The sequence below is a fragment of the Orycteropus afer genome, unplaced genomic scaffold (genome assembly GCF_000298275.1).
Source record: "Orycteropus afer afer isolate SDZICR_OR568_19922 unplaced genomic scaffold, OryAfe1.0 scaffold00111, whole genome shotgun sequence".
NCBI lineage: Eukaryota > Metazoa > Chordata > Mammalia > Tubulidentata > Orycteropodidae > Orycteropus > Orycteropus afer.
Window position 1 is genome coordinate 6557171 of NW_006921698.1, and position 25690 is coordinate 6582860.

The following is a 25690-nucleotide window of genomic DNA, read 5'->3' on the forward strand; positions in this document are numbered from 1 at the left end:
AATAAAAAAAAAATTCCAGGACCACTCAGTTTCACAGGTGAATTCCATCAAACATTTAAGAACAACAGTAAAAAGAACACTTCTCAACTTGTTTTATAAGGCAGTGTGACTCTGATACCAACACCTGACAAAAACATTCTTAAGAAATGAAAACTACAAGTCAGTTGTATTCAGGTTGCTGCTGAGTTGATCTCAATGCATAACAACCCTGTAAGGCAGAGGGTGACTGCCTCAGAGTTTCCAAGGCTGTAAATCTTTACAGGAGACTGCCATTTCTTTCTCCTGTAGAGTATCTGGTGTTTGAACCGCCTTTCAGTTGTGCTTTAACCGCTGTGCCAACAGGGCTTCTGTATAGATGCGTTAAAAACAAAAAGGGGGGGCGGGTAGTGGGCAGATCTCAACAAAACTTTAAAAACTGGAAAACTAATGGAGAAGTGAGCCAACACAAGAAAACATACTAAGCTGACAGTGGAAAAAGCCAAGAACCAATTTGATCTATAATGTAAAAACATAAAAAGGTAAAAAATTGACAAGGTACTTCTGGAAATAGGATTTGAGATGATGTCAAACATGACAACTGGTGAAAATCTGTTCAAGAAGCAGTTAATCCCTCCATCTTCTTCCCAGCTCTGATCATGAGGGTAACTGCTGCTTCCACACAAAAGGTCAGAGATTAATTCTCTAGAAAGAGCATACCGAGGATCTGTATTTGGCATAGTTGGTAAGTGAGGGTACCATATATACAACAGAGCCAAGAAAGTAAATGAATGGATACTAAGACTCCCCAGTTTTTTATTCCCAGAGGACTCCCAAAATGCTGACAGTAGCTCTTCCAAGCAGGAGAGAAAAAGAATCTTTTCTGGGAAGTGGGACCAGCTGAAGAGGAAAGACCTAAAGATACTGACATTGTTGGTTGCACACAGAGATCCCACTCATGCACAGAAAACTGTCAGTCACCATTTTAATGTCCTGTTAAAGATGTGAGAATCACTAGGCATTATAAAGTCTTTAACAGGAAATCTAGAGATAAAAACAAAAACAAACAAAAAAAAATCTTGGGTGAAATAGAGATATGCAAGAGGATACTTGAAAAAAGGCAAAGTTTAATATAGCCTGTTCTCAGAGTTAAGAGGAACCAGTACAGGAAGTTATAAAAAGGAACATTCAAAGAACTAAAAAGGAGCTCTTTTACACCACCACCCCCTTTTAGCCCATTTATTTAGAAACTCAACAATTATCCACTGAGCCCAAGCATGCCAGATATTGTGCTAGGGACACACCTAGTCCCTGTCCGTGTAAAGCCCAAGGTCTGAAGGAGGAGTATGTCATTAAACATTGTAGAGCATTTAGAGTTTTTTAAAGCCAGGAAAATTACACCAGAAAACTGGAAAGGAAACAACGCTTTTAATCTTTTACCATTTTTTTCTTCCCCACCAGAAAAGCAGATACAAAAGGTTTCTAAATATTTTCAGAGTACTAGGTCTTCTTTAACTAGAGTATGAATTTACATTGTAAAACTTCTGAAACAATTTTTTCCATAAAATGTGGGTATCAAATTAGATCATTTATTTCATTAAAAAAAAAAAACCAAAAAACCAAACTCACTGCACTCAAGTCAGATTCTACTCATAGTGACCCCTCCCTTGGGTTTCCGAGGCGATATCACTATGGAAGTAGATTGCCCAATCTTCCTTCCAAGGAGTGGACATTGAAAAAGAGCCCTTAGAATTAAAATTATGATTTCTTCCTATCATAATTTTGAGTTTTGAATATTATGATAGGAAGCAATAAATTTAGTAGGAGGATTCAAAGATAAAATTGAGGAAATCTCTCAGAATGCAGAACAAAAAAAAGTTAAAAATAGAAAACTGGAGAACTAGCCCAGGAGATCCTGTATCTAAATTACAGGACTTCCAGAAAGAGAAAGAAAACAAAATGGAGGGCATGAAGATGTCCAACATTTCAAGAAAAGCTCTCTGAATTAAAAGTTTCCAAATGAAAAAGGCCCACAGAGTATCTAGCATAATGGATACAAATATCCTTGCCACCCACACTGTCATGAAGTTTCAGAAAACTGGAAGAAAGAAAGAAAAAAATAAGTAGATTCCACAACTTATAGAAAGGCAAAAGTGAGTTTCATATGAAATACCAAAAACCAAAATGGCATCACCCTTCTTAAGATCAACTCTGAGAACTGTGACAATAGAACAACACTTTCAGAAATCTGAGGAATGTAGTTTTGAACTAGAATTCTATATTCAAGCTATTAAGTATGAGAGAAAAATAATTTTTATACATATTCAAGATCTCAAAAATCTGTTAGACATTCAAGATCTCCTGGAATACACACTCCATCAATCAAAAGGGAGAGAGTATGAGAGATCCATGACAAACACTCCAACACAGACAGGGATGAAGAGAATTTTGAAGAGAGCAATAAAGGGAAATCTTAGCATGATTAAAGAGTAAGAGCAAAGAGTCTATTATCTAGAATAAAGGGGATAAAAAGCTTCAGGAGAGACTTCTGTAAGATGATGATACAGAATTCCAACGTGTTTGAACATATTTGGAGATGAATCAGTGATAAGAGCAAAAATAAAAGCAAAGCAAATGAAAAAGAAAAAAAAAAGACAATTATTATCATTAAGGAAGACAAAAAGCTGAGCAGAATAAGAAAACAAAATAAAATGTATGGGTTTTGATATAAAAAGAACATAATGCATGACTCTGTGACTGTTGTTGTTGTTATGTGCCATTGAGTCGGACCCAACTCATAGCGATCCCCCCTTGGGTTTCTGAGGCAGTATCACTAAGGAAGTAGATTGCCCAACCTTCCTTCCGAGGAGTGGCTGGTGGATATGAACCACCAGCCTTCTGGTTAGCAGTCAAATGCCTTAGGCACTACGCTACCAGAGCTCCCTCTCTGTGACTACAATTTAGATATTCAAAACAATGTTAACGCAGAATACCAATCTTAACAAAAGCATAGTGGAACTATATACTGGAAGGCTGGGCAGTGTGTTTATTTAATGGAGCACAGGAAGAAAGTAAGTGAAATCATCATCTTCCATAATGAGAAATCAATAGATAGGGATCTAAAACAGACAAATCAAGAAGCAGGACTACAACATGAAATGGAGGTAAATAAGCAAATACCAAATGAATCAATTAAAAGTAGCTTCCTTGGGAGATCAGGGCACAGAATCAGGAGTGAAAAATTACAAGGTTACTACTTTTTATGGCAGGAGCTCTGCCAGCATAGTGCCTAAGGCATTTGACTGCTAACCAGAAGACTTGCGGTTCAAACCCACCAGCCACTCCTCTGAAGGAAGGCTGGGCAATCTACTTCCATAGTGATATCACCTTGGAAACCCAAGGAGGGGTTGCTATGAGTCGACTCCATGGCACATAACAACAACAACAAAGTTTTCATGACAATCTTTGTAAAACTGCTTGATTTTCTAAACCAGGTCCATGTTTAAATTTTGATAAAAATATAAACTAAATTTAAAAAAGGTACAACACTTACCAATATACTTTTCTTGCTTTCTGAATAGATGTAACCATTTGGACTTCTTTTAGGGTTTGCTTTGTTTTCTTTTCTGCTGACTTGAATGCCTATTTTTAAGACGAGTTTTTTAAATAATTTTTTGTGGAGAATTTAAGTAAATGATATTTAATTTATTTAAGAGTAAACAATAAGGCAATAAAGTTTTTAAAACATCACAAACTGGCACTGTCTATACCTTACTCCACTCCCCATGCACAAACACAGAAAAATTAACATAGAAGTAATTTTTGCCTTAAATTTTAAAATAGTTTAAGTCAAAGTTTTATAATATCCAAATATCTGCTCAAGTCTTGCAAGTTAAAAAAAAAGCTTCATTCATTTACCAGATATTCATCAAGTACCTACTATGTAACAGGTTCTGTGCTAGATGGTGGGGATACAACACTGAATAAAACAAAGTCCTCACCCCCCCACTGAGGTTACAGTCTATGAGGAGAAAGAAACATTAAACACAACCATCCAAATAAACATATGGTAATTGCTTCTATGGACACCAGGGCAGTAGAATGTTCTTGTTAGGTATCACCGAGTTGGTTCTTACTCACAGTGACCCTATGCACAACGGAATGAAACATGGCCCAGTCCTGCACCATCCTCACAATCACTGCTATGTTTGAGCTCAATATAATAAGCAAGGTAAGTGGCACTGTGGTCAAGGCATTGGGCTGCTAATCAAAAAGTAAGCAGGTTGAATCCACCAGCCACTCCACGGAAGGAAGATGAGGCAATCTACTTCTGTAAAGATTTACAGCCCTAGAAGCCCAATGGAGGTCGCTATGAGTCAGAATTGACTCGATGGCAGTGGATTTGGTTTTTGGTTTTAAGTTTTACTTTATGGTCAAAGAAGGTATCTCTGAGTAAGTGGCATTTAAGCTAAAGCCTGCAGATTAACAGAGTTATCAAGGCAAAGAATGGGAAGAGCACTGTAAGCAAAAAGAGAAGGCCAGTTTGACCAGCAAGTAGTGATCACAGGATAAAACGTCAAGAACTGAGGTTAGTGAGATAGAAGGTCAAATCATAAAGACCACTCTAGATATTAAAGCACCTCTCCTAAAGTTGCCTAACATTCTAGGGGCTGAGACACAGCAATGCACAAGAGAGACAAGACTCTAGTTTCATGTAACTTACTAGAGAAGATAGACAAATATCCAAATAATTATATGTTGTGATGAGAGTGTTTTATAAGAAACAAAACAGTAAATAAAGAAAGAATAGTGGAAGGTAGTCAAGAAAGGCCTCTCTAATAAGGTCTCATTTGAGTACATACATCAATGATAGCAGGTATCAAACCATGAAAATGTCTTTAAGAAATGCATCTCAAGTAGAAAGGGCAAAAAGAGGGTGGCATGCCTCACTGTTTTAGGAACCAATACACTCCAGTGTAGCTGGAAAGGAGTGTATAACGAACACAGGTGATGAAGTCAGAGAGGAGCAAATCATGTAAGACCTTGTGGGTCAGAGAAAGGGCTTTGAATACTATTGAGTAAGATGGGGAAAAACTGGAAGATTAAGAAAAGAGTGAAATGGCTTCACTTTTTTAACCACATATATACTTTCAATCACTACAGCTAATATATGGAATACAAACTGTAGTGAGAGACGGTCATAAGGAAAGAGTCCCAGTAAGAAGCTACTGTTCTAGTCTATGAGAATATAGGGATGATGAAGACCTAGACCAGAGAAAACAGTTAAGTAGCCACCTTCTGAATATATTTTAAAGGGAAAGTCAAAAGAATATGCTGATAAATTGGACGTAGTTTATGACAGAAGAGTATGGATTAATGTTTTTAGCCTGAGCAAAGGGGAAGAATGAAAGTGCTATTTACCAATGGGGAAGACTGGAGTTGGTGGTTTAGGGAAGGAAAAAGACACTGGAAATACATGTTTTAAGCAAAATTAATTTTGAAAGCATTTCTGATTTAGAAAACCACGTTTAAATTGAAGAAGTAATTCAGGCCATTAAATTAAACCAGGAAAAACAATTTTCATTCTAAGAAATGTAAATACCTTCTCAGCAGCTTCTATAGTCTTCTGTGTTTTCTTGGCAGCATATCTCTTGTGATCATAGTACCTTAAAAAACATATTTCTATTTAATTTAAAGTAATATCTCTATTCTTTAATAGAGTTAGTTATTTCTAACTACACAGACTCTTACGTTACAATATATTTTATTTGTTCTGTATCGAAACAGATAATGCACAAACCTACGTAAAAAATACTTAAACCCAAAAAAGTATGCACAGGCAAAACACCGATTTTTCCGAACATTCTTAATCTGAAGGATATCTTAAAGGATATCTTAATATCTTAACTAATTTATCGCAGATAACATTTTACCTCAAATTTGTACTTCAATGACTTACTTTTTGGCATTAGCATATGCTGACAAGCTGAGATCAACATCAACAAGTAAGGGCTTATTTTTCTGAGGCTTCTGCATCTGTTTACTCTTTAGCTTTTTCTTTTTTCCTTTTAGCAGCTGAGTTTCATTTTTCTCAACACCGATGTCACAATCAACATCATCATCTTCCTCCTCTGATAACAAGTATGGATTTCTATTAAAAATATTCAATAGTATTTCACTAAAGTCAATGATATAGCTTTTCATTTTTTTCAGTGAAAGTATAAATGGTTTACAGTAAATTTATTATTTTAATGTAAATTATTTTGCTTTATCTTTAAGGTTAAGTTTCCAAATACAAGGAAAGAAAAAATATTTTAAATGAATACAGTAACAATTAAGTAGCAAAATGAAGACAAATTTACCTCAGCAGCATCGTAACATGATTTGTTTGCAGCTTTAATTCTCTGATTGCATTTGCAACAGGATCTCCTTGAGCTTGGGCTTCTTTCACAATTAATCCAATTTCTGTCCAGTCTATCTGGTTGGCTAAAGCACTTCGAACTACCTGAATGGCTCTGTCAACTATCTGTAGATTCATTTCTATGAGCTCTCCTTTCAGTTTATCGATTTCCTTAAGAAATAAACAAAACACATTTACTAAAATGCCGTGGTGTAATGCCTAAGGCATCTGACAGGTAACCAGAAGACTGGCAGTTCAAACCCACCAGCTACTCCTCAGAAGGAAGACTGGGCAATCTACTTCCATAATGATACTGCCTCAGAAACCCAAGAAGGACTCGCTATGAGTCAGATTCAACTCGATGGCAGTGAGTTTGAGTGAGAATAATGCCAGTAACTTAACATTTTTGAAAAAGTATTTAAAAAATCTAAACATAATACCTGATCTTGTTGAAGAGCTTCTAATCTGTTTTCATGATCCTTTCGGACATTATCTAATTTCTTCAATGCTTGTTTTTCCTTTAATTGGCAAAGGAGATTATGGAAAAATTAGACTTCTATTTCCTAGTACCTTCTTTCTCTTATCTCCTAAAACTGACTCGCTTTTACTCTGCTCTCTCAATGTTATTATCTAGCTAGCTAAAGTTCCCCATATTCCCCATCCCCAGGCCTATTCTACATCAGTGTTGCATGTTCTAAAATTACCTCTTGCCCACCCATTTACCACTGCCTATGTAGAAAGGTATTTGATTATAAGTTATATTGTATATAAGACATGAATCCTTAAATTCTTTGCATTATTCAAACAGGTAGAATTCTAGACATTTCTTCACAGCATAAATGCAAAGTTTGGGAGGATTTAATTCTTGAAGTGCATAAATTAACCAAAACACCATCTTCTTATTTTATTGCTACTTTTTATTTTCTTAGCATTATTTCCAGTATTTTACAGAATATTCTTTTTCCAAATTAATAACACAACTTATGGTAGTTATTTGACTTGCATTTTATCATATATGATTTACATTTCAGTTATCAATTTGGGGACATGTTTTCTAAAACTATTCATAGCATCACCAATTATTAAGTATATGAATGCTAGATGAAATTACTACCAAAATATTAAAAATATTTAGAATGGTGACTATGAAAGAACCCACAATGGTTACCAAAGTAATTCATAAATATTTTGATGTACATAAAAACATGGGGTTCGAATGTTACTGTTAAGTATTTATTAGTTTGTTAAAACAGGGTAGGGGAAAGGAAACAACTCATATAATTTCAAATTTTTACAACATAGATTTTTAAGACTTTACCAAGTTTTCTGAAAAATCAAATCTCATTTAAGTCAAGAATGACTGTTGCCAATTTCAAAAAATAAATGTTCTGCAGCAAATGGTCTAAAAACATAGACAGATGAACTTGAAAAGCACTGCATGTTAAGCTCTTCTTGTGGGTTAATGTGTAAGAGTGGTTAAAAGCCCATTTTAAAGAAAATAAAAACACAGTTAACTTTATTTAATGATAAACAAATATACTTATTTGTACAGAAAGAAAAAAAGCTTTATGTCCCTCTTCTGGCCTATTTAAAATCTCCCAGAACAGTAATCCCTTAGCAGCCCAGTTTGTAGTGTAATGAGTCAGGCTGATTTTGACTCATAGAAATCCTAGGGTGTAAGTAAGTAACAAGTCTCACCTCCCCACTGTATTTCCCTTATCAGAGAATATCTGATATACTGACAGACCAGACAAGGATATATTTTTCAACAATGAGATCCCCCTGGACCTTTATCCAAAGAGACCAGGGTGTTCCCATGGTACTTCTAAAAGGTTGTACTTCCCTACATGAAAGCACTACTCACCTATCAAACCACACTAAGGATAGTAGAGCTCCCAAGGATAGTTGGTTTAATATAAATGTTTCTAATCATACCATACCTGTTGTAAAGCTTTTAAGTCTATTTTCTGACCTTCTATCTTGGAATAAAATTCATCCACGGCCTTGTTTTAAAAAAAGAAAAAAATAACTAGCTGAAAGAAACAAAGTCTCTACTACAACTTGTATCCTCAGAATTTTATGGCTCTTTTGTATCATAACATTACTCAAGAACTTGAATAGATCCACTAAAGGTATTATACAACTAAACAGTATCAAGAATCAAATTAAAAAAAAAAAAAAGAATTGTCTTTGTGTTTTTATCTTAAAACAAAGTGGCAACAAATAAGTTTCCAACAGCTGTATCTATGAAACACTCATTTTTAATTTCCAGATTCACAGTTCTTGTAAAGGAAGAATATTTTCAATCTCTCAATCAAAGCAAATTTGCATTAATTTTAAAAACTTGGATCTATCTTGCCATTGAGCTGGTCAAAGAAGAGAAACGTAAAACCTACCTTGTCAAATGATTCAAATTCTATATATGGACATTGTGAATGTTGAGAAAATAAGAAAGGATGAAATTCCTCATACCTGTAAAACATATTTATTACATCACGTTCAATAACATTAATAAACATCCAAAGCAAATAGACCCATGCCTGCATGCTTACGTGAGTATGTCTTCAGTTGGTTTATTTATCTCCAGGCTTGGTTTTAGTTCTCTTTTCTGAATGATATAGCCCTACAAAAATCCAACATTAAAATTAAATTCTACCTGTATTTAATAAAGATTTACTTTTCCACTACTAATTAATTTTATTAGTTTAATTTACAAAATTATTCTACAGATAATCACTGCATCTATCTATTGATTATATCCCTTTTCATAATGATTTTTTTAGACTTGATTAGTAATGTTAGAAAATACTGGTTTATTCATAGATAAAAATAAACAGGAAGGGACTTCCAGTAACATGGAGGAATAGGCAGATAAGCGACACAGACCCTCTTCAACAAAGAAAATAAAAAACCAAGAGATACACAAGCTAATCTGGAGCCCTGAGCTTTGAAAGGAACTATACAGACGTGGATTAGGCACCACTAGTGGTAAAACCTGAATGAAAACAGTGAGTACAGAGATGGTCGGAGCTGCAGACTGTCAGCTACTCTGACGAGACCAACAGCCTGTGTATTTCCAAGTGGTGTTGGGACCTGAGAATTGACCTAAGGATCAGTCCTGGTCACAAAGGGCTGCAGGGACAACTGCTCTGGTGGCTTATGACTAGGAAGGGAAACAGCAAGGAAGGAGACAGCCTGAGCTGTGGACTTTCTACTGTCCAGAGGGAGCAGCCATTTTGACTGTTTATACATGGCAGCTACTGGATATTTAAAGTGACCGAGGGCGCAGCCATTTTGAATGTTTGTAAGTGGCAACTATTTTAGATTTTAAAGTGATAGTATTCTCACTCAGATTCCAGGGACCTAAGAACAGGCTCTGTTTGCCAGGGTCAGCAAGGACATAAGAGAGGTTGAAAACAGGAAAGGAGACAGGTGATGAGTGTGTAAGTGCTGTCAACTAGGGAATAGAAGAGTACAGTACAGTACCCTGCCTGTATAGATAGCATACAAACAAAACACAGAAAACTAAAATCGTGGGCAAGTCACTCCAACATATAATCACCAATTAAACTTAAATATAAAAACGTCACAATGCCTCAGAGACAACAGAGTATCACAGTCCACACAAAGAAACATGATAAATAGAAGAAACAAGGGATCAGGATACAGACCCAAAACACATCCCTGAGGAAGACGCAGCATTGGAACTCCCTGATAAGGAATTCAAAAGAATTATATTTAGGTATCTTCAAAGGACTGAGAGACAGACCAAGGAAAACACACACAAAACCCTAGAAGAATTCTGGAAGAAAATACAAGAACAAAATGACAGAAAAATTAAAAATGATTCTAAATCTACAGATAGAAATCCGGAAGATTAATACTAAATTGTCAGAAATAGACAATACATTGAAAGGGCAAAGAAGTAGAATTGGTGCAATGGAAGACAGAATTAATGAGACTGAAGACAAATACCTGGATACTTCTTTGGAAAGGGATCAGTCAGAAAAAAGATCTAAACAAAATGAAGAAACTCTAGGTTCGTGTGGAATATCATCAGAAGGAATAACCTATGTGTCACTGGAATTCCAGAACAGGAAGGGAAAAATAAAACCACAGAGAAAATTTTCCAAGATTTCTTGGAGGAGAACATCCCTGATATGATGAAAGATGAGAATATATCCATTCAGAAAGTCCAACAAACCCCAAACAAGACAGACCCCAAAAGAAAAACACCAAGACATATCATCATCAAACTCACCAAAACCAAAGACAAACAAAGAATCATGAGAGCAGCACGGGAAAACTGAAACGTTACCTACAAGGAACAACAACCAATAAGACTAAGCTCGGATGGTACATATAAAATCCTGAAAGAGAAAAATTTCCAACCAAGAATTATGTACCCAGCAAAATTGTCCCTCAAATATGATGTGAAATTAGGACATTTCCAGATAAGCAGAAATTAAGAGAATTTGTTTAAACCAGACTAATCTTACAAAAGATGCTAAAGAGAGCCCTTTGGACAGAGAAGCAACAACAGCTAACAACAACTGACCCTTAACACACATGATGATATAGCCCAGAAATCAACCCAGTTATAGTGAAGTCAAGACAACTACAAGATAGAACAGACTGTCTAAACTTGGGAAGAAAACTATAAATCACAGGGTAACCTCAAAGAAAAATGATAAACTTTCACATCAAAATAAAAAAGAGGACCAGCATAAATATTCAGCAAATACTAAAACAATAGCAATGAAGGAAGTGATAACATGATTCATAAACAAAATGAGCTCAGCATAGAAAATTATATGGAACAAAGAAATTGACACAATGAAAAAGCACATGACAAAAATGACAGTAACAAATTCGTATCTGCTGATAATTACATATCTGGCAAGGGACTTATATTGATGGACAACTCCAATGCCTCAACACCAAAGGAATTAACAATCCAATTGAAAAATGGGCAGAAGACACGAATAGACACTTCACCAAGGAGTATATTCAGGTGGTCAGCTAATACAGGAAAAGATGCTCACAATCGTTCGCCATCAGAGAGATGTAAATCAAAACAACAATGAGATATACTGTCTCACCTCAGCACTGATAGCAAGGTTCAATGAGACAGAAAATAATAAATGCTGGTGGGGATGTGGAGAGATTGGGGCTCTCATACACTGCTTGTGTGACTGTGAAGTGACACCACCACTGTGGAAAGTAATATGGCGATTCCTTAGAAAGTTGGAATTGAAGATACCCTTTGACCCAGCAACCCCATTTCCAGGTATATATCCTAGAGAGGTGAGAGCCAGGACAGGAACAGATATATATGCACACTCATGTTCATAGCAGCACTATCTACAATAGCAAAAAGATGGAAACAACCTATATGCCCATCAGAAGAGTGGACGACCAAACTATGGTACATAGACATACTGGAAGCTGTGCAGCACTAAAGAATAATGTAGAGTCTGCAAAACACTGCATAATGTGGAAGAACTTGGAGTACATTATGCTGAGTGAAATAAGTCAATCACAGAAGGCCAAACATAGTATCAGTTCACTGTTGTGGAGAGTCAAGGAAAGGTTTATATATGGAGGGAAACTTTGTTGGTTGCCAGGGTGGGAGGGGAGGGGAGGAAACACTGAAAAAAAAAAGCATTGACCCATGTCACTTTGTTGTTGTTGTTGTTATGTGCCGTCAAGTCAGCCCTGACTCATAGCGACCCCTCCTTGGGTTTCCGAGGCAGTACCACTACGGAAGTAGGATTGCGCAACCTTTAGTTTTGTGTATTTCACTGTACCTAAATTGTATTTCAATAAAATGCATTAAAAAAAAAGAAGAAACAGGAAGGGAATAAAATGAAAAGTAGTGATTTGATAAAGTGGTAGGAGTATACATGTGCATTTTGCTTTTTCTCTATCTCTTACGTGTTCTGTTATTTTTAAAAAAGGAAAAAGCCAAAAAGTATTTTTAAGTAAATAAGCAAAAATAAAAAGTGTAAGTCTTTGGTTAATTTTGTTGGTAAGAAATTCTTTTATAAAACCAGGAATGTATATTTGGTCTGAATTTACCTATAATTAATCAGAACTTTTCCCTTCAGAATGTAAGTAAAGTTATAACTTGAAATAAGGAAGAAATATACACAAAAAAAAAAAATGAGGTAATTCAGAGGGTGTTTGCCTACTCGAAGGATGTAAATCACTAAGGCTTTGAAAAGTACTAGCAAATTAAACTATGCTTCTCTATCTAAAAATCAACCTAAGAAGAAACATTTTTAAATTCCTCAATTTTTCTATGGTGATAATATTAACTTGACATAGTACTTTTCTGAAAGGAATGTAAAATGATTCCATCACTATGGAAAATGGTATGGCGCTTCCTTAAAAAGTTGCAAACAGAAATACCATATGATCCAACAATCCCAACACTGGGTATATATCCTATAAAAATAAGAGCCATCGATATTAATAGATATATGCCTATTCATGTTCATCGCAGCACTGTTCACAATAGTAAAAAGAGAACAACCTAAATGCCCATCAGTGGATGAATGGATAAACAAATTATGGTATATACACATAATGAAATATGCAACATTTAAGAATAACCATGCTTTTGTGAAACACCTGAGAACATGGATGAACCTAGAGGACACTATGGTGAATAAATTTGTCGAACACAAAAGGACAAATATTGTATGAGACCACTACTATAAAAAGTCAAGAAAAGGTTTACACACGGGAAAAAACATCTCTGAGGTATACCACGCTTGGGAGGGGAATCAATAACTAGCATGTACACATACATTAACTTGAGTGAAGGGAAAGATAATATACAATAAAGGGGTCAGCACAAAATGATCAAGGTGAAGTAAGACACTGGAAGAAGCACAAGAAAAGTTAAAGGCAACAAAGGTAAATACTACATTCACAAATACATGTAAGTTCGACAGAGGATGCTCCTATATATGTGTTCATATGTGCTGCAAATATATCCATATACACAATAGAGCACATGAGGTAAAGTTATGAAAATTTCTTAACCATAACCAAAAATCTTGAGGGAATGAGTTTCAGGGGATATCAAGGTCCACTGGCATTAACACAGTCCACAAAGACAATGTTATACATTCTACTCCAGTGAGTAATGACAGGGGTCTTAAAAACTTGTGAGTAGCCAACTAAATATAACTATTTATTGGTTCCCCATCAGTAACAAAAGAGAGTGAAGAAAATCAAAAAAGCATGGAAATATTAAGTCCAATAGACTGATGGACCAAACAAACCTCAGCCTCTATGACCTTGAGACCAAACTAGATGCGGTGCTTGGCTACCACTGCCAACCATTCCGAATGGGATCAAAATTGGAGATTCTAGATAGAGCAGGAGAAAAATGTGGGCCCAAACTCAAAACCATAAAGATGACCTCACTGGTCTGACAGAGACTGGTGGAACTCACAAGAATCGGGACTGAGTCACACTTCAAGCATAGAACTGAACCCTCAGCTCAACCTTCAGCCAAACAATAGACAGGACAGGCCTATGAGGTAAATAACAGCACCAGCAAGGTATGCAGGGGAAAAAAAAAAAAGAGAGAGATTTTGAAAAAATTACACACCCATGGACTGGATCGTGTCCCCAAATATTATGTGTCAATATGGCTGGGCCAACAGTGGTTGGCAATTATGTAATGATGTAATCATCTCCATGACATGATCAGGCAGGAAGTGGTAAGGGGATTAGGATGAGATGTAATACCCTTAACCAGGTCACAGCCCTGAGATTTGGCCTGCATCATCTTTTATCTTACAAGAGATAAAAAGAAAGAGAACTGAGCAGAGACAGAGGGACCCACTGCACTAAGAAAGCAGAGTCAGCAGAGCAGTATGTCCTTTGGAATAAGGCTCTCAGCACTGGAAACCTCCTACACCCAGAGGAACACTGACGCCAAGACACAAGGAGAGCTCCAAGGAACACTGGGCCCACAGATGTTGAGAAGGCACAAGAACATTCTCCTAGAGCTGACGGAGAGAAAAAGCTTTCCCCTAGAAACGGTGCCCTGAACTTGAACTTCTAGCTTCCTGAACTATGAGGATAAATTTCTGTTTGTTAAAGTCATCCACTTGTGATATTTCTCTTTTAGCAGTACTATATAACAAAGACACAAACCAAGAGAAATTTTTAAAAAGCTATTATGGTAAGCATAGTATGTTGTGGTTGTTGTTATTTGCCATCGAGTCGGACTTGACTCATAGCGACCCCTCCTTGGGTTTCCGAGGCAGTATCACCACAGAAGTAGATTGCCCAACCTTCCTTCTGAAAGCATAGTGTAGGTGTCAATAATCTAAATTAAGATAATAAAATTTACATATACTAACACTTTAATAATATTAAATTCTGAAACTCTAAATGAACAAAACCACAATAAATATAAGGTGCTACCTTTCCACTGAAGTTGAATGCTGTTTTCATATAATCTTCTGCTTTCTGCAGACAAACAAGTACTTTTTCAATATCTAATGGATGAATGAAAAAGGAAAAAAGGAATAGCAATCAAAAGTTGATTAGGCACTGTTAATTACTATGTAAAAAATCAGGAGTGTTTATGAAATAAATTGTTAAAGAAAATTACATGCATCTGTTTCATGTTTATAATCAGTATATGTAAATAAAGATGTGTTTTGGCTAGCCTATTGTCTCAATTAACTTCTATTGAAAAAATCCATCTTTCTCCCCATGATAGCAAAGGCAATCTTGTTCCTATATTAAATTCTCTCACATATTTGGGCCTGTTCCTGGATTTTCCATTCTGTGTAGTCCTTCTCTAAAAAATTACTATTTTAATTTGTGTAGCTTTATAGTACATTTTAATCTGTGAAAGAGTTATTCTTCATCGTAACTAGTATTTTTGAAGAGTTTTCTTAAAAATTTTCATGTTTTTGTTCCAGATGAGTATCAAATTTATTTTATTAAAAACAAAACAAAAAGAACTATAGCAAAAACAACAGCATCTGTTAGTGTTTTCATTAGGATTACATTGACTTAGTATACTTCAGAAATTAAAAACACTGTTTTTTAATTTTGTAAAGGAAATTTATAGGTCAAATTTTTAAAGCCTAGGACTACCAGTTTACTCATTACTTTTCCAGAAATAAGTTTCAAAGTTTTACAAAATGAAAATAGACAAAACTTGCACCATGCAGATATACCTTCACTTTCAAATTTTTCATCCACTTTGACATTGCCAGAGAATCCACTTTCTATAAGACAGTGTTCAATAAGAGCTGGTCCATAGGCTACAAAAGCAGAATATTATATTCAATATATTTTATAAAATTTAACATTCAAAATATACTATAAATGTATACATCAATATAAATTATCTACTTAATAATAACTAATGAAAATAATTAGTTTATATTATTTTGAAGTGTCATTAGAAATGATAATTCAAGTACTTATAGAAATCTGGGGCTACAATAAACATGTAGATATCAATGGAAAAGTTACAGGAATTTAATGGAATTGAGCCACAGATAAAAAGGAATATAAGCCATGACCAAGAGGGATTTAGCCGAGGAATGCAAAGTTGATTTAACATCCAGAAACCAGTTAATATATCTATCAATTAAATAAAGGACAAAACCCACATGATCACCTCAACTGATGGCCAGAAAACACATTTGATAGAATTCAATTCTCACCAAACTAAGGATAGAAGGGAACTTCTTCAACCAGACAATGGTGCCTACAAAAAAACCTACAGCTAACATCATACTTAATGGTGAAAGACTGAATTACGATCAGGAATGGGAGCTCTAGTGGCATAGTGCCTAAGGCATCTGACTGCTAACCAGAAGACTGGGAGTTCTAACCCACCAGCCACTCCTTGGAAGAAGACTGGGCAATCTATTTCCGCAGAGATACTGCCTCGGAAACCCAAGGAGGAGGTCACTATGAGTCAGAATCAAATCAACGGTAGTGAGTGAAGATCAGGAGTAAGGCAAGAATGTCCACTCTTGCCATTGCTATCCACCACTGTATTGGAGGTTCTAGCTAATGCAATAAGGCAAAAAGAAAAGATAAATGAAAGAGATTCAGAATTCAAAGGAAGCAAAACATCTTTTTTCACAGACGACAAGAATCTGCTAGAAAATTCTAAGGAATTCACAAAAAACTACTTTTTCAAGTTTGCACAATACAAAATCAATACACAAAATCAATTATATTTCTAACTAAAAATGGAATTTGAGAAAAACAATTCCATTCATAATAACATCAAAAAGAATAAATAAATTTACCAAAAGAAGTAAAAGACATATACACTGAAAACACTGTTGAAAGAAATTAAAGATCTAAACAAATGGTAGGACATTCCCCATGCATGGAATGAAAGATTCAATATAGTTAAGATGGCAATTTTCCCAAAATTGATCTATACATTCGACATAATCCCAATCTAAATCCCAACAGGCTTCTTATACGAAGTAACAAGCTGATCCTAAAACTGGTAAGAGAGTGCAAAGGACCTGGAATAGCCAAATCAACTTTCAAAAAGAACAAAGTTGCAAGAATTTATACTACCTGATATCAAAAATTATAGGAGTTTGCCAGGGTGAGATTTTTACTTAATTCAAATCTACACATTTGTGATAGTTGGAACTGTGTGTCAACTTGGCTGGACCCCAGTTCTGTGTGGTTGTTCCCATGATGGGATCGGATGACTGTGTTCTGAGTGGCCAATCTGCCCAAGGGGAGTTTCCCTAAGGGTGTGGTCTGCTTCCAGGATATCCAGGGACATCCTGGGAAGAGAGACATTCTTCTGTGGATTGGGACCCTGGTATGCTGACTACAACCTTCTGTGAGTGAGCAGCCCACTGCTCAGCCTGAAGATCTTGGATTCATATTCATCTTTCGTTGGAGTCAACAACCAGTGTACTGCCTGCCAGCCTTGAATTTCTTGGCCCCCTGCGGTTGCAGAAGCTAAGGCTGCCTCCAGCCTGACGTTTCCTCCAGGGACTTTGGACTTACTGGCTTCTATATGTTTGTGAGCCATTTTCCTAAGATAAATTTCTCTCTCTCTGTCTACATATATAAGCTTTGCTGGTTTTTGTTTCTCTAGAGAACCCAGTCTAACATAACATTTTACACATACTATATTAAGAGTTAGGAGCTCTGGTAGCATAGTGGCTAAGGCACTTGACTGCTAACCAGAAGGTTGGCGGTTCAAACCCACCAGCCACTCCTCGGAAGGAAGGTTGGGCAATCCTACTTCCGTAGTGATACTGCCTCAGAAACCCAAGGAGGGGTCGCTATGAGTCGGGTCCGACTCGACGGCACATAACAACAACAACAACATATTAAGAGTTAGGAGCTCTGGTAGCATAGTGCCTAAGGCACTTAACTGCTAACCAGAAGGCTGGTGGTTCAAACTCACCAGCCACGCCTCAGAAGGAAGGTTGGGCAATCTATTTCCGTAGTGATATTGCCTTGAAATCCAAGGAGGGGTCACTATGAGTCAGGGCAGCTTCACGGCACTTAACAACAACAACAATATACTGAGTTGAAAAGTTCTAAAGATAACTTTATACGTATTCTAATTTCACAAGAGAGGAACAGTAACTCCCTAATGCTCAGTATTGTATTGTGTCAGGGTTGTATACCTTCACAATACTTATTCAAACTGTATGCTGAGCAAATAATCCAAGAAGCTAGACTATATGAAGAACACTGCATCAGGATTGGAGAAAGACTCATTTACAACCTGAGATATGCAGATGACACAACCTTGCTTGCTGAAAGCAAAGAGGACTTGAAGCACTTACTGATGAAGATCAAAAACTACTGTCTTTGGTACATATTACACCGCAACATAAAGAAAACAAAAATCCTCACAATTATACCAATAAGCAACATCATGATAAATGCAGAAAATATTAAAGTTGTCAAGGATTTCATTTTATTTGGATCCACAATCAGTGCCCATAGAAGCAGCAGTCAAAATTATCAAATGATGTTAACGCTTGGGCAAATCTGCAAAAGACCTCTTGCAAGTGTTAAAGAGCAAAGTTGTCATTTTGAAGACTAAGGTGCACCTGACCCAAGCCATTTTCAATTACCTCATATGCATGCAAAAGATGGACAATGTATAAGGAAGATCAAAGAAGAAATGATGGATTTGAATTATAGTGTTGGCAAAGAATATTGACTGCCAGAAAAAACAAACAAATCTGTCTTGGAAGAAGTACAACTGGAATACTTCTTAGAAGCAAGGATGACGAGACTTTGTCTCATACTTTGGACATTTTATCAGGAGGGACTAGTCCCTGGAGAAGGACATCATGATTGGTAAAGTAGCCTGTCAGCGAAAAAGAGGAAGACCCTCAATGAGATGGATTAACACAGTGGCTACAATGATGGGCTTAAGCACAGCAATGATTGTGAGGATGGCGCGAGACCAGGCAGTGTTTCGTTCTGTTACACAGAGGGTCACTATGAGTCAGAACTGATGGTACCTAACAACAGTGCTTATTAATCAAAGATACATGCCTCCCCAAGGTCTTTTTCACGTTCCCTTCTATAGGATAAATAATGATTTCAAGTATAATAGTTTACTGATTATCTTTACTCTAGGTGTCAAGGGGGCCTGGCAGATACTCAGATGCTCTGAGATATACCAATAAAAAGACCAAGCTAAGTGGTTATTAACCAAACATTCACACTGAAAGTATCAAAAATACTGATTTATTGGACTACTACAGCTAGCACTAAAATACTAAATAATACACTATTAGTTTGCCCAGTTGTACTGCTTTTAAATAAAGTCTAGTAAAAAAAAAGTTCAAACTTTATATGGTACAATAAACTTTTTTTCATGAAAATAAATACTCCTATTACTCAAAATGTAATTTTAAACTCCATTCTATATTTACTAAATTGCTTATACTTTCTACTAGGAATAGAAGATTTAAATATATTCCTGAACAACACTAGCCTGCAAACATTTCATTGCCATATGCAGAATTACTCACGAAGTAAGGGATTAAGAATTCTCTTCAGTTGTTCACCTTTAGGTGCATTGGCTATTATTTCAGTCAGTCTATGAAACAAAATTGACACACCTCTTACTATCTTATACTTAACAAACTTATAGCAACTTTTATATTTATAATATTTTCATATGCATCAATTCATCTGATCTTCGCAACACTCTGAAATATAATAGGAATTAGTTCATTTTGCCAGTGGGAAAATTGGTCACAGAATTAGTTAACTTATCTAAGGTTAATAGGCTCCTGAACAGTAGAACTGGAACTTGAATCAAGTTTTTCTAAGATAAATCAATACTTTTTCAACTGTGTCATTTTGCTTATCTTCAATTTGCTCATATATAAATGACATGAAAGAGACATTTCATATAAAAGTTAAATATTGTCTGCAGATCCTGCTATTATCTTGCAGTACAGTGAATTGTTTAATATGGCCCTTCTAGTTCTCCACTTTGTGATGTATTGTAAATCTTAATGCATGTGCCGATTTAAAGGAGTTCTGGTATCACAGTGCCTAAAGCATCTGACTGCTAACCAGGTTAGTGGTTCAAACCCACCAACCACTCTGTGGAAGCAAGACTGGACAATGTACTTCCATAAAGATTTACTGACTCAGAAAAACAACGGGGGTCACTATGAGTTGGAATCGACGCAACGGCATGGGTTTGGTTTTGGGTATGCCTGTTGAGGATGGGATGCACCCCAAGTCTTGTCTTGTTAGAGGGTGTGACTCAAGTCACCACCCATTTTGTGATATACTGTAAATCCTATTCTCCATGCCTGTTTAAGGTGGGATGTATCTTGAGACCCAACTAGCTGGAGGGTGTGACTTAAGTCACCACCCATAGCTTCTGTGAGGGTATATACAGGAATGTTCTGGGAAAAGTTTGCTCTCTTGCTCCAGTTCTGCATTTGATTCATCATCATCTCACCCCTGTACCTGAGACAGCAGCCGTCATCTGACCTGCTGATTTGGGCTTGCAAACCCCTGCAACCACATGAGCTGGGACATTCCTCCAAACCTACCTACAGATCTGGGACTTGTCAGCCTGCCAGCCTCCATCATCACAATGTGAGCCATTTCCTTGGGAGTTTGTGTGTTCTGTGAGAACTATGAAATCCTAAGATTGGAGGGAGATTATTGAGGGGTGGAGGAGGAGTTGATGTCAGAGATAATGGAGTGGCATGGCAGTTTGGAGAAGATGGACATTTGAGACATCTTTAACCTCTGCGTCATAGGGACCGGCCTTGTGCTATCTAAAAGAAATTATTCAAGCACATCTTAACACTTGAAATGGATTTGCCTGATGAAGCATTTAATGAGAACTCTAAAGGATGCTGCACACCAGTGGTTCTCAAAGGGTAGTCCTCAGACCAGCAGCATCAACATAACTTGGGGACTTTTAGAAATGCAAATTCTTAGACCTACTCCCAGTCATACTGAATCAGAAACTCTGTGAGGTAAGGCCCAGCCATCCATGTTTCAAAAAGCTCTCTGAGTGACTCAAAGAGGTAAACCTTGAGAACCACTGCTATATGCAACAAGTTTTCCAAGCAGAAGAGTATGGCTATAATCATCACCATATCCTATCCTACTCCCTTTTCTCAACTAAACAAGAATTTCTATCTCCCTCGCACTCCCAAAATATCTACCTTCTAACAAAATGCTAAGAACTCCCCTCAATTTTCTAGACCATCATAATTAACACCTGAAGTAACTAACCCCAATTCAGTTTTAAAAGCCATACATTTGCTACTTACAAGTAAGGGTTAATTGCTCCCGTGCACATCATTAAGCGGTCTGAATTTATTTATTTTATCCAAGTAAATAAATTATTTTCTTATCTGACAGTTCTGTTCTTACACATGACTCATTTTATCTTTTAATGAAGTATAAAATCAATTTATGAATAAAACACGTTACCTTTCCAAGGTAAGCAAAGCTTCGGCAGTTCTAGCATGATCAACTGGGTAGCGTTCTCGAACAGCAAACTTAACATCATCTGCCTCATCAGTTCGAAACCTTAGGATATTTAAAATTAGGTACTCATAATCTGTAAGAACAATGTTCCCCTGCAATGGAATAAAATATAACTTAATGCTTTTCTAAATCATTCTCAAATTTTCGTAAAAATTGAGAAAGCAAATGTAGTCTTTTAAAAGCCTAATTACTGTCTACAAAATAAAGTTGTAAAACAAAAAGAGCACCTGAGTCACATATAGACATCACTCTATCTGCCCAGTCCATGTTTTTATCTGTCTATGGTGAAATAAGATAAACAAATTCTAAAGACTCAACATTTGAAACATAATGAAGGAATCTAAAGCAATTTTAAATTTATCATCTAGTGTTTCTACAGGAGTCACTAACAGAAGTATAACACATTGAGCTCCGTTACATTTGCAAGGCAAGTGTATGAACACTGTGGCTTATTAAGAGAAACCTAGGCAAATCAATGCAAGGCTCCTAAAAACCAAAGACAGAGAAAAATCCTTAAAACATTGAGATAAAAATGCAGCAACAAAATGACCACTACTGATTTCAATAAAAACAATGGTTGTCCGAAAACAATATATAGGCAGTCTCCAGGTTATGAACTTCCGACTCTGGACAACTACTTGTCTTTCACAGTTACGCAAATTTGCCCTCACTTTGAAACAACTAATTAGGAACTGATCTCCTTCCTACCTAGGGAATTTGTACTGTACTGCATTTGCACCTGTAATTTGTACCTGTACTGAATTTGTACCTGTACTGCATTTGCAACTATCAAAAATTTACTTAATTAATAATGGAACCAGCTATAAAACTGTAACCTCTGTAGTTATCTTTTTCTCTGACAGATGAAATTCATTTTTATTGCTACTGAGGAAGAATTATTAGCATTGCTATAAGTTTTCTAAGTTAAAGTCTACCCTTATTGATGTAAAAAAGCCAGCTGCCATGTTGTAAGTCATCCCTGTGGAGAGGCCCATGTAGTGAAAAACTTATACCTGCCAACAACTATATGAGTGAATTCTGAAGGGGATTCCACCAGTCGAAGTTCAGATGAGACCACAGTCCCGTTCAAGAGCTTGATTTCAACTCCATGAGAGAACTGAACCCAAGTATCCAGTTAAGTTATGGCCAGAATCCTACCCATAGAAATTGTGAGAAAACGAATTTTTGTTTTAAGCCACTGAGTCTTAGTATAATTTGTTACATAGCAATGAATAACTAATACATGTATGTTTACTTTGTGATAATTCACTGAATTACAATCCTATGATGTATGTGTCATACCACTAATAAAAGGCTCAAAACTATTACAAGCACGCTGTAAAAATATTCATAATAAATCAATAAAATATGTAAAAATTTGACTCTATATAATCATTTTTTAAAATTGCGAGGTGTTCCAGTATATGGGTATACCTTAATCATTTAATCAATCTCTTAAAGACATTTACATTCTTTCTAAGTTTCAACTATTATAAACACTATGATGAATACTCTTGGTACAGTCTTTCATTAGCATTTGTCTTAACTGCTTTTTATGAAAAATTACCAGAACCAGAAATCATGGGTTAAGGGTTATACATAAAAACTTAAGCTATCCTTTAAAAATAAAACTCTAATTTGCCCTTTATCTCTACATTCTTATTAAAACTGCTTGTTGTTAACTTCTACAATCTTCTTCTACACACTGATAAAGAAAAGGAAGAAAGAAGAAAAATCTATTTCTTCAGTAATTGGTTGTAAAAATGTATTCAATTTTTAAGCCATCTATATCCTCTTTTTTTCACTAATTAAGCACTTTGCCTTTTCCACTTGACTGCTCTGTGAGAACTGTATGTTAGGGTTATGAACATTTCACCTATTATACAAGTTATAGATATTTTTTCCCCATCTTCTATTTTTCAATCTAGTTCATGGTGTTCTCTGTCTTATACAAATTTTAAAATTATTTAAGTAATAAGTCAATATTTATCTTCACTATTAGGCTTGGAGGTCTTTTTCATCCCAAGGTTATCAATCTTCTTAATCCGTATTTTCATCTATTTCTATGATTTCATTTTTTATATTTAAACGTTTGACTCATATAGTTTTATTTTCCTGTAAGCTCATGAAACATTCCCCAGGAGAATTTGGTGACCAATGGGAAAAGTAAGAGACAGGAAGCAAGGACAGTAAGGCCCTTCGTAGTCCTCCCCTTGAGACCAACAGCATACAAAATAGTATGAAATGCCTCTAAATCTCAACTGCTGTCTTACTTATAACACAACTATTTGACTAATTTTTGGTTGTGTTACACTATTCTCAAAATGTAAAACCCAACCCAACCCAACCAAACTTACTTTCAGGTTGATTCCAATTGACAGAGGCCCTAAACGACAGAGTACAACTGCCCTATAGGGTTTCCAAGCCCATAAATCTTTATGAAAGCAAACTGCTACATCCCTCTACTGCAGAGCAGTTGGTAGATTCAAACTGCTGATGTTTTGGTTAGCACCCAGATGCTTTAACCACTGTACTACCAGGGCTCCCTCACAATGTAAAGCATCAGCTAATTTCTTTAATTCTCAGATCTTCATCTCCTATTCATTATGCTATTCTAAATAATTATGATTTGCCTATCTTTTAACTTCCAGATAAAAAGAAATTTATTAGACCTATTCCTCACCTACTGACCCTCCCTATGTAGCGTAGTACCTAAGACACTTGACTGCTAACCAGAAGTCTGGGAGTTCAAACCCACTAGCCACTCCTCAGAAGGAAGGTTGGGCAATCTACGTCCATAGTGGTATGGCCTTAGAAACCCAAGGAGGGGTCACTACAAGTTGAGTTTGACTCGAAGGCACATATTAACAACAACCTGCCACAAAACAGTAATAGGCTTTTGTTTTAACTTATACAGTGCTTAACATTGCCCTAGAAATGTCTGCTTCATTGGAGGAAATTTTTCTGTACATTTAGATTTGATTTGTACACCTAACTCATAGAATTTGAAGAGCATTTGACCTCCTGTTGATAAGAGCTTGATCTCATGATGTTTAGACTATCCCAACATCATATATAGATATATCTTCTTGGCTCATTACCTCATCTGTAAAACTGAGATAGTATTTGTCTTCCTAGTCCTATTAAACAATTTAAATACATATTATTCATCTGCTTTGCAAAGAGGCTACGCAAGTATAAAATGTGGTGATTACTATAAGGACAATCCCCCAAAAAGCAATTCCAGGTTATTATTAAGCAAAATGAATGGTCTCGTGGTGTAATGGTTAGGCATTTGGTTGCTAAACAAAGGGTCGATGATACACCTACCAGCCACTCTATAGAAGAAAGATGAGGCAGTCTACTTCTGTAAAGATTTACAGCCTACAGCCTTGGAAACCCAACGGGGGTTGCTATGAGTAAGAGATGACTTGATGGCAGTGAGGTTTTTTTTTTTTTTTGTATTAATTAAACTTTGGAACCATGTTGATAAATTAGGAGTGGGTGTATTGTACTTGCATGGAACTTGATTATTTTCCTAGAATGTCAACAGCCAAAGACAAAGAAAAAAATGTTCCCACTCATGTTTACACCACTATTACATGAAAGACTATTGATGAATTCTTCACCTCACCTCCCCAGATTTAACTTACCCTGTCATAGAGCTCAATGATTAAGTGATAAGCGGCTTCATCACTTCCGAACTGAAAATCTACAATTCTATCGACACCAAGCTGTTTCGCACTAACTAATCTCCGACTCTTCAAATGTTTTCGGCACTAATAAGAAACAAAAGAAAAAAATCATTTCTACGTTAACATTGAAATCCTAATTATTTAGTGTTGGTTTTAAATAAGGTTTTTTTCATTGTAACATCTGGAGTAATATTTAAAAAGCAATCAACAACAGACTTACAAAATAATCCTTACAGGTGATAATCAGAGGAAAAATGTTTTATTGTGGACAACTGAAGCTAACTCTGAAACAGTCGCTCATATTTAACTTTTAAGTAGACAATGACAGATGTCTGACAGACAAAATTTGCTTTGTTGCTCTGTAAGTATTCATTCCCTTGTTCTAGACATTTTTTAAGTCTCTTCCTACTTCAGTCTTTTAAGTATCCCAAATTTTCTTTCAATGCTTCACTCATGCTCAAGAGTAATTGTTGTTGTTATGTTGTTAAGTGCCATCGAGTCGTTTCTGATTCACAGCGACACCATGCATGGCAGAACAAAACACTGCCCAATCCCGCGCCAACCCCACAATCCCTGCTAT

The 25690-nt window shown here is 36.1% G+C and overlaps 1 protein-coding gene across 1 annotated transcript in view; it reads right to left on the reverse strand.

Annotated features, from left to right (window-relative positions):
* NEMF (nuclear export mediator factor) overlaps positions 1 to 25690 on the reverse strand; it is a 78098-nt gene that overhangs the window by 40635 nt on the left and 11773 nt on the right. Inside the window, exons 4-16 of the mRNA XM_007943680.2 lie at positions 25069 to 25194; positions 21359 to 21507; positions 19417 to 19484; positions 15595 to 15681; positions 14828 to 14901; positions 8929 to 8999; positions 8773 to 8848; positions 8317 to 8379; positions 6817 to 6894; positions 6339 to 6547; positions 5936 to 6127; positions 5579 to 5642; positions 3530 to 3618 (exon numbers count right to left, since the gene is read on the reverse strand). Coding sequence (XP_007941871.1) covers positions 3530 to 3618; positions 5579 to 5642; positions 5936 to 6127; positions 6339 to 6547; positions 6817 to 6894; positions 8317 to 8379; positions 8773 to 8848; positions 8929 to 8999; positions 14828 to 14901; positions 15595 to 15681; positions 19417 to 19484; positions 21359 to 21507; positions 25069 to 25194 — 1346 coding nt within the window. The remainder of the gene's footprint in view (positions 1 to 3529; positions 3619 to 5578; positions 5643 to 5935; positions 6128 to 6338; positions 6548 to 6816; positions 6895 to 8316; positions 8380 to 8772; positions 8849 to 8928; positions 9000 to 14827; positions 14902 to 15594; positions 15682 to 19416; positions 19485 to 21358; positions 21508 to 25068; positions 25195 to 25690) is intronic.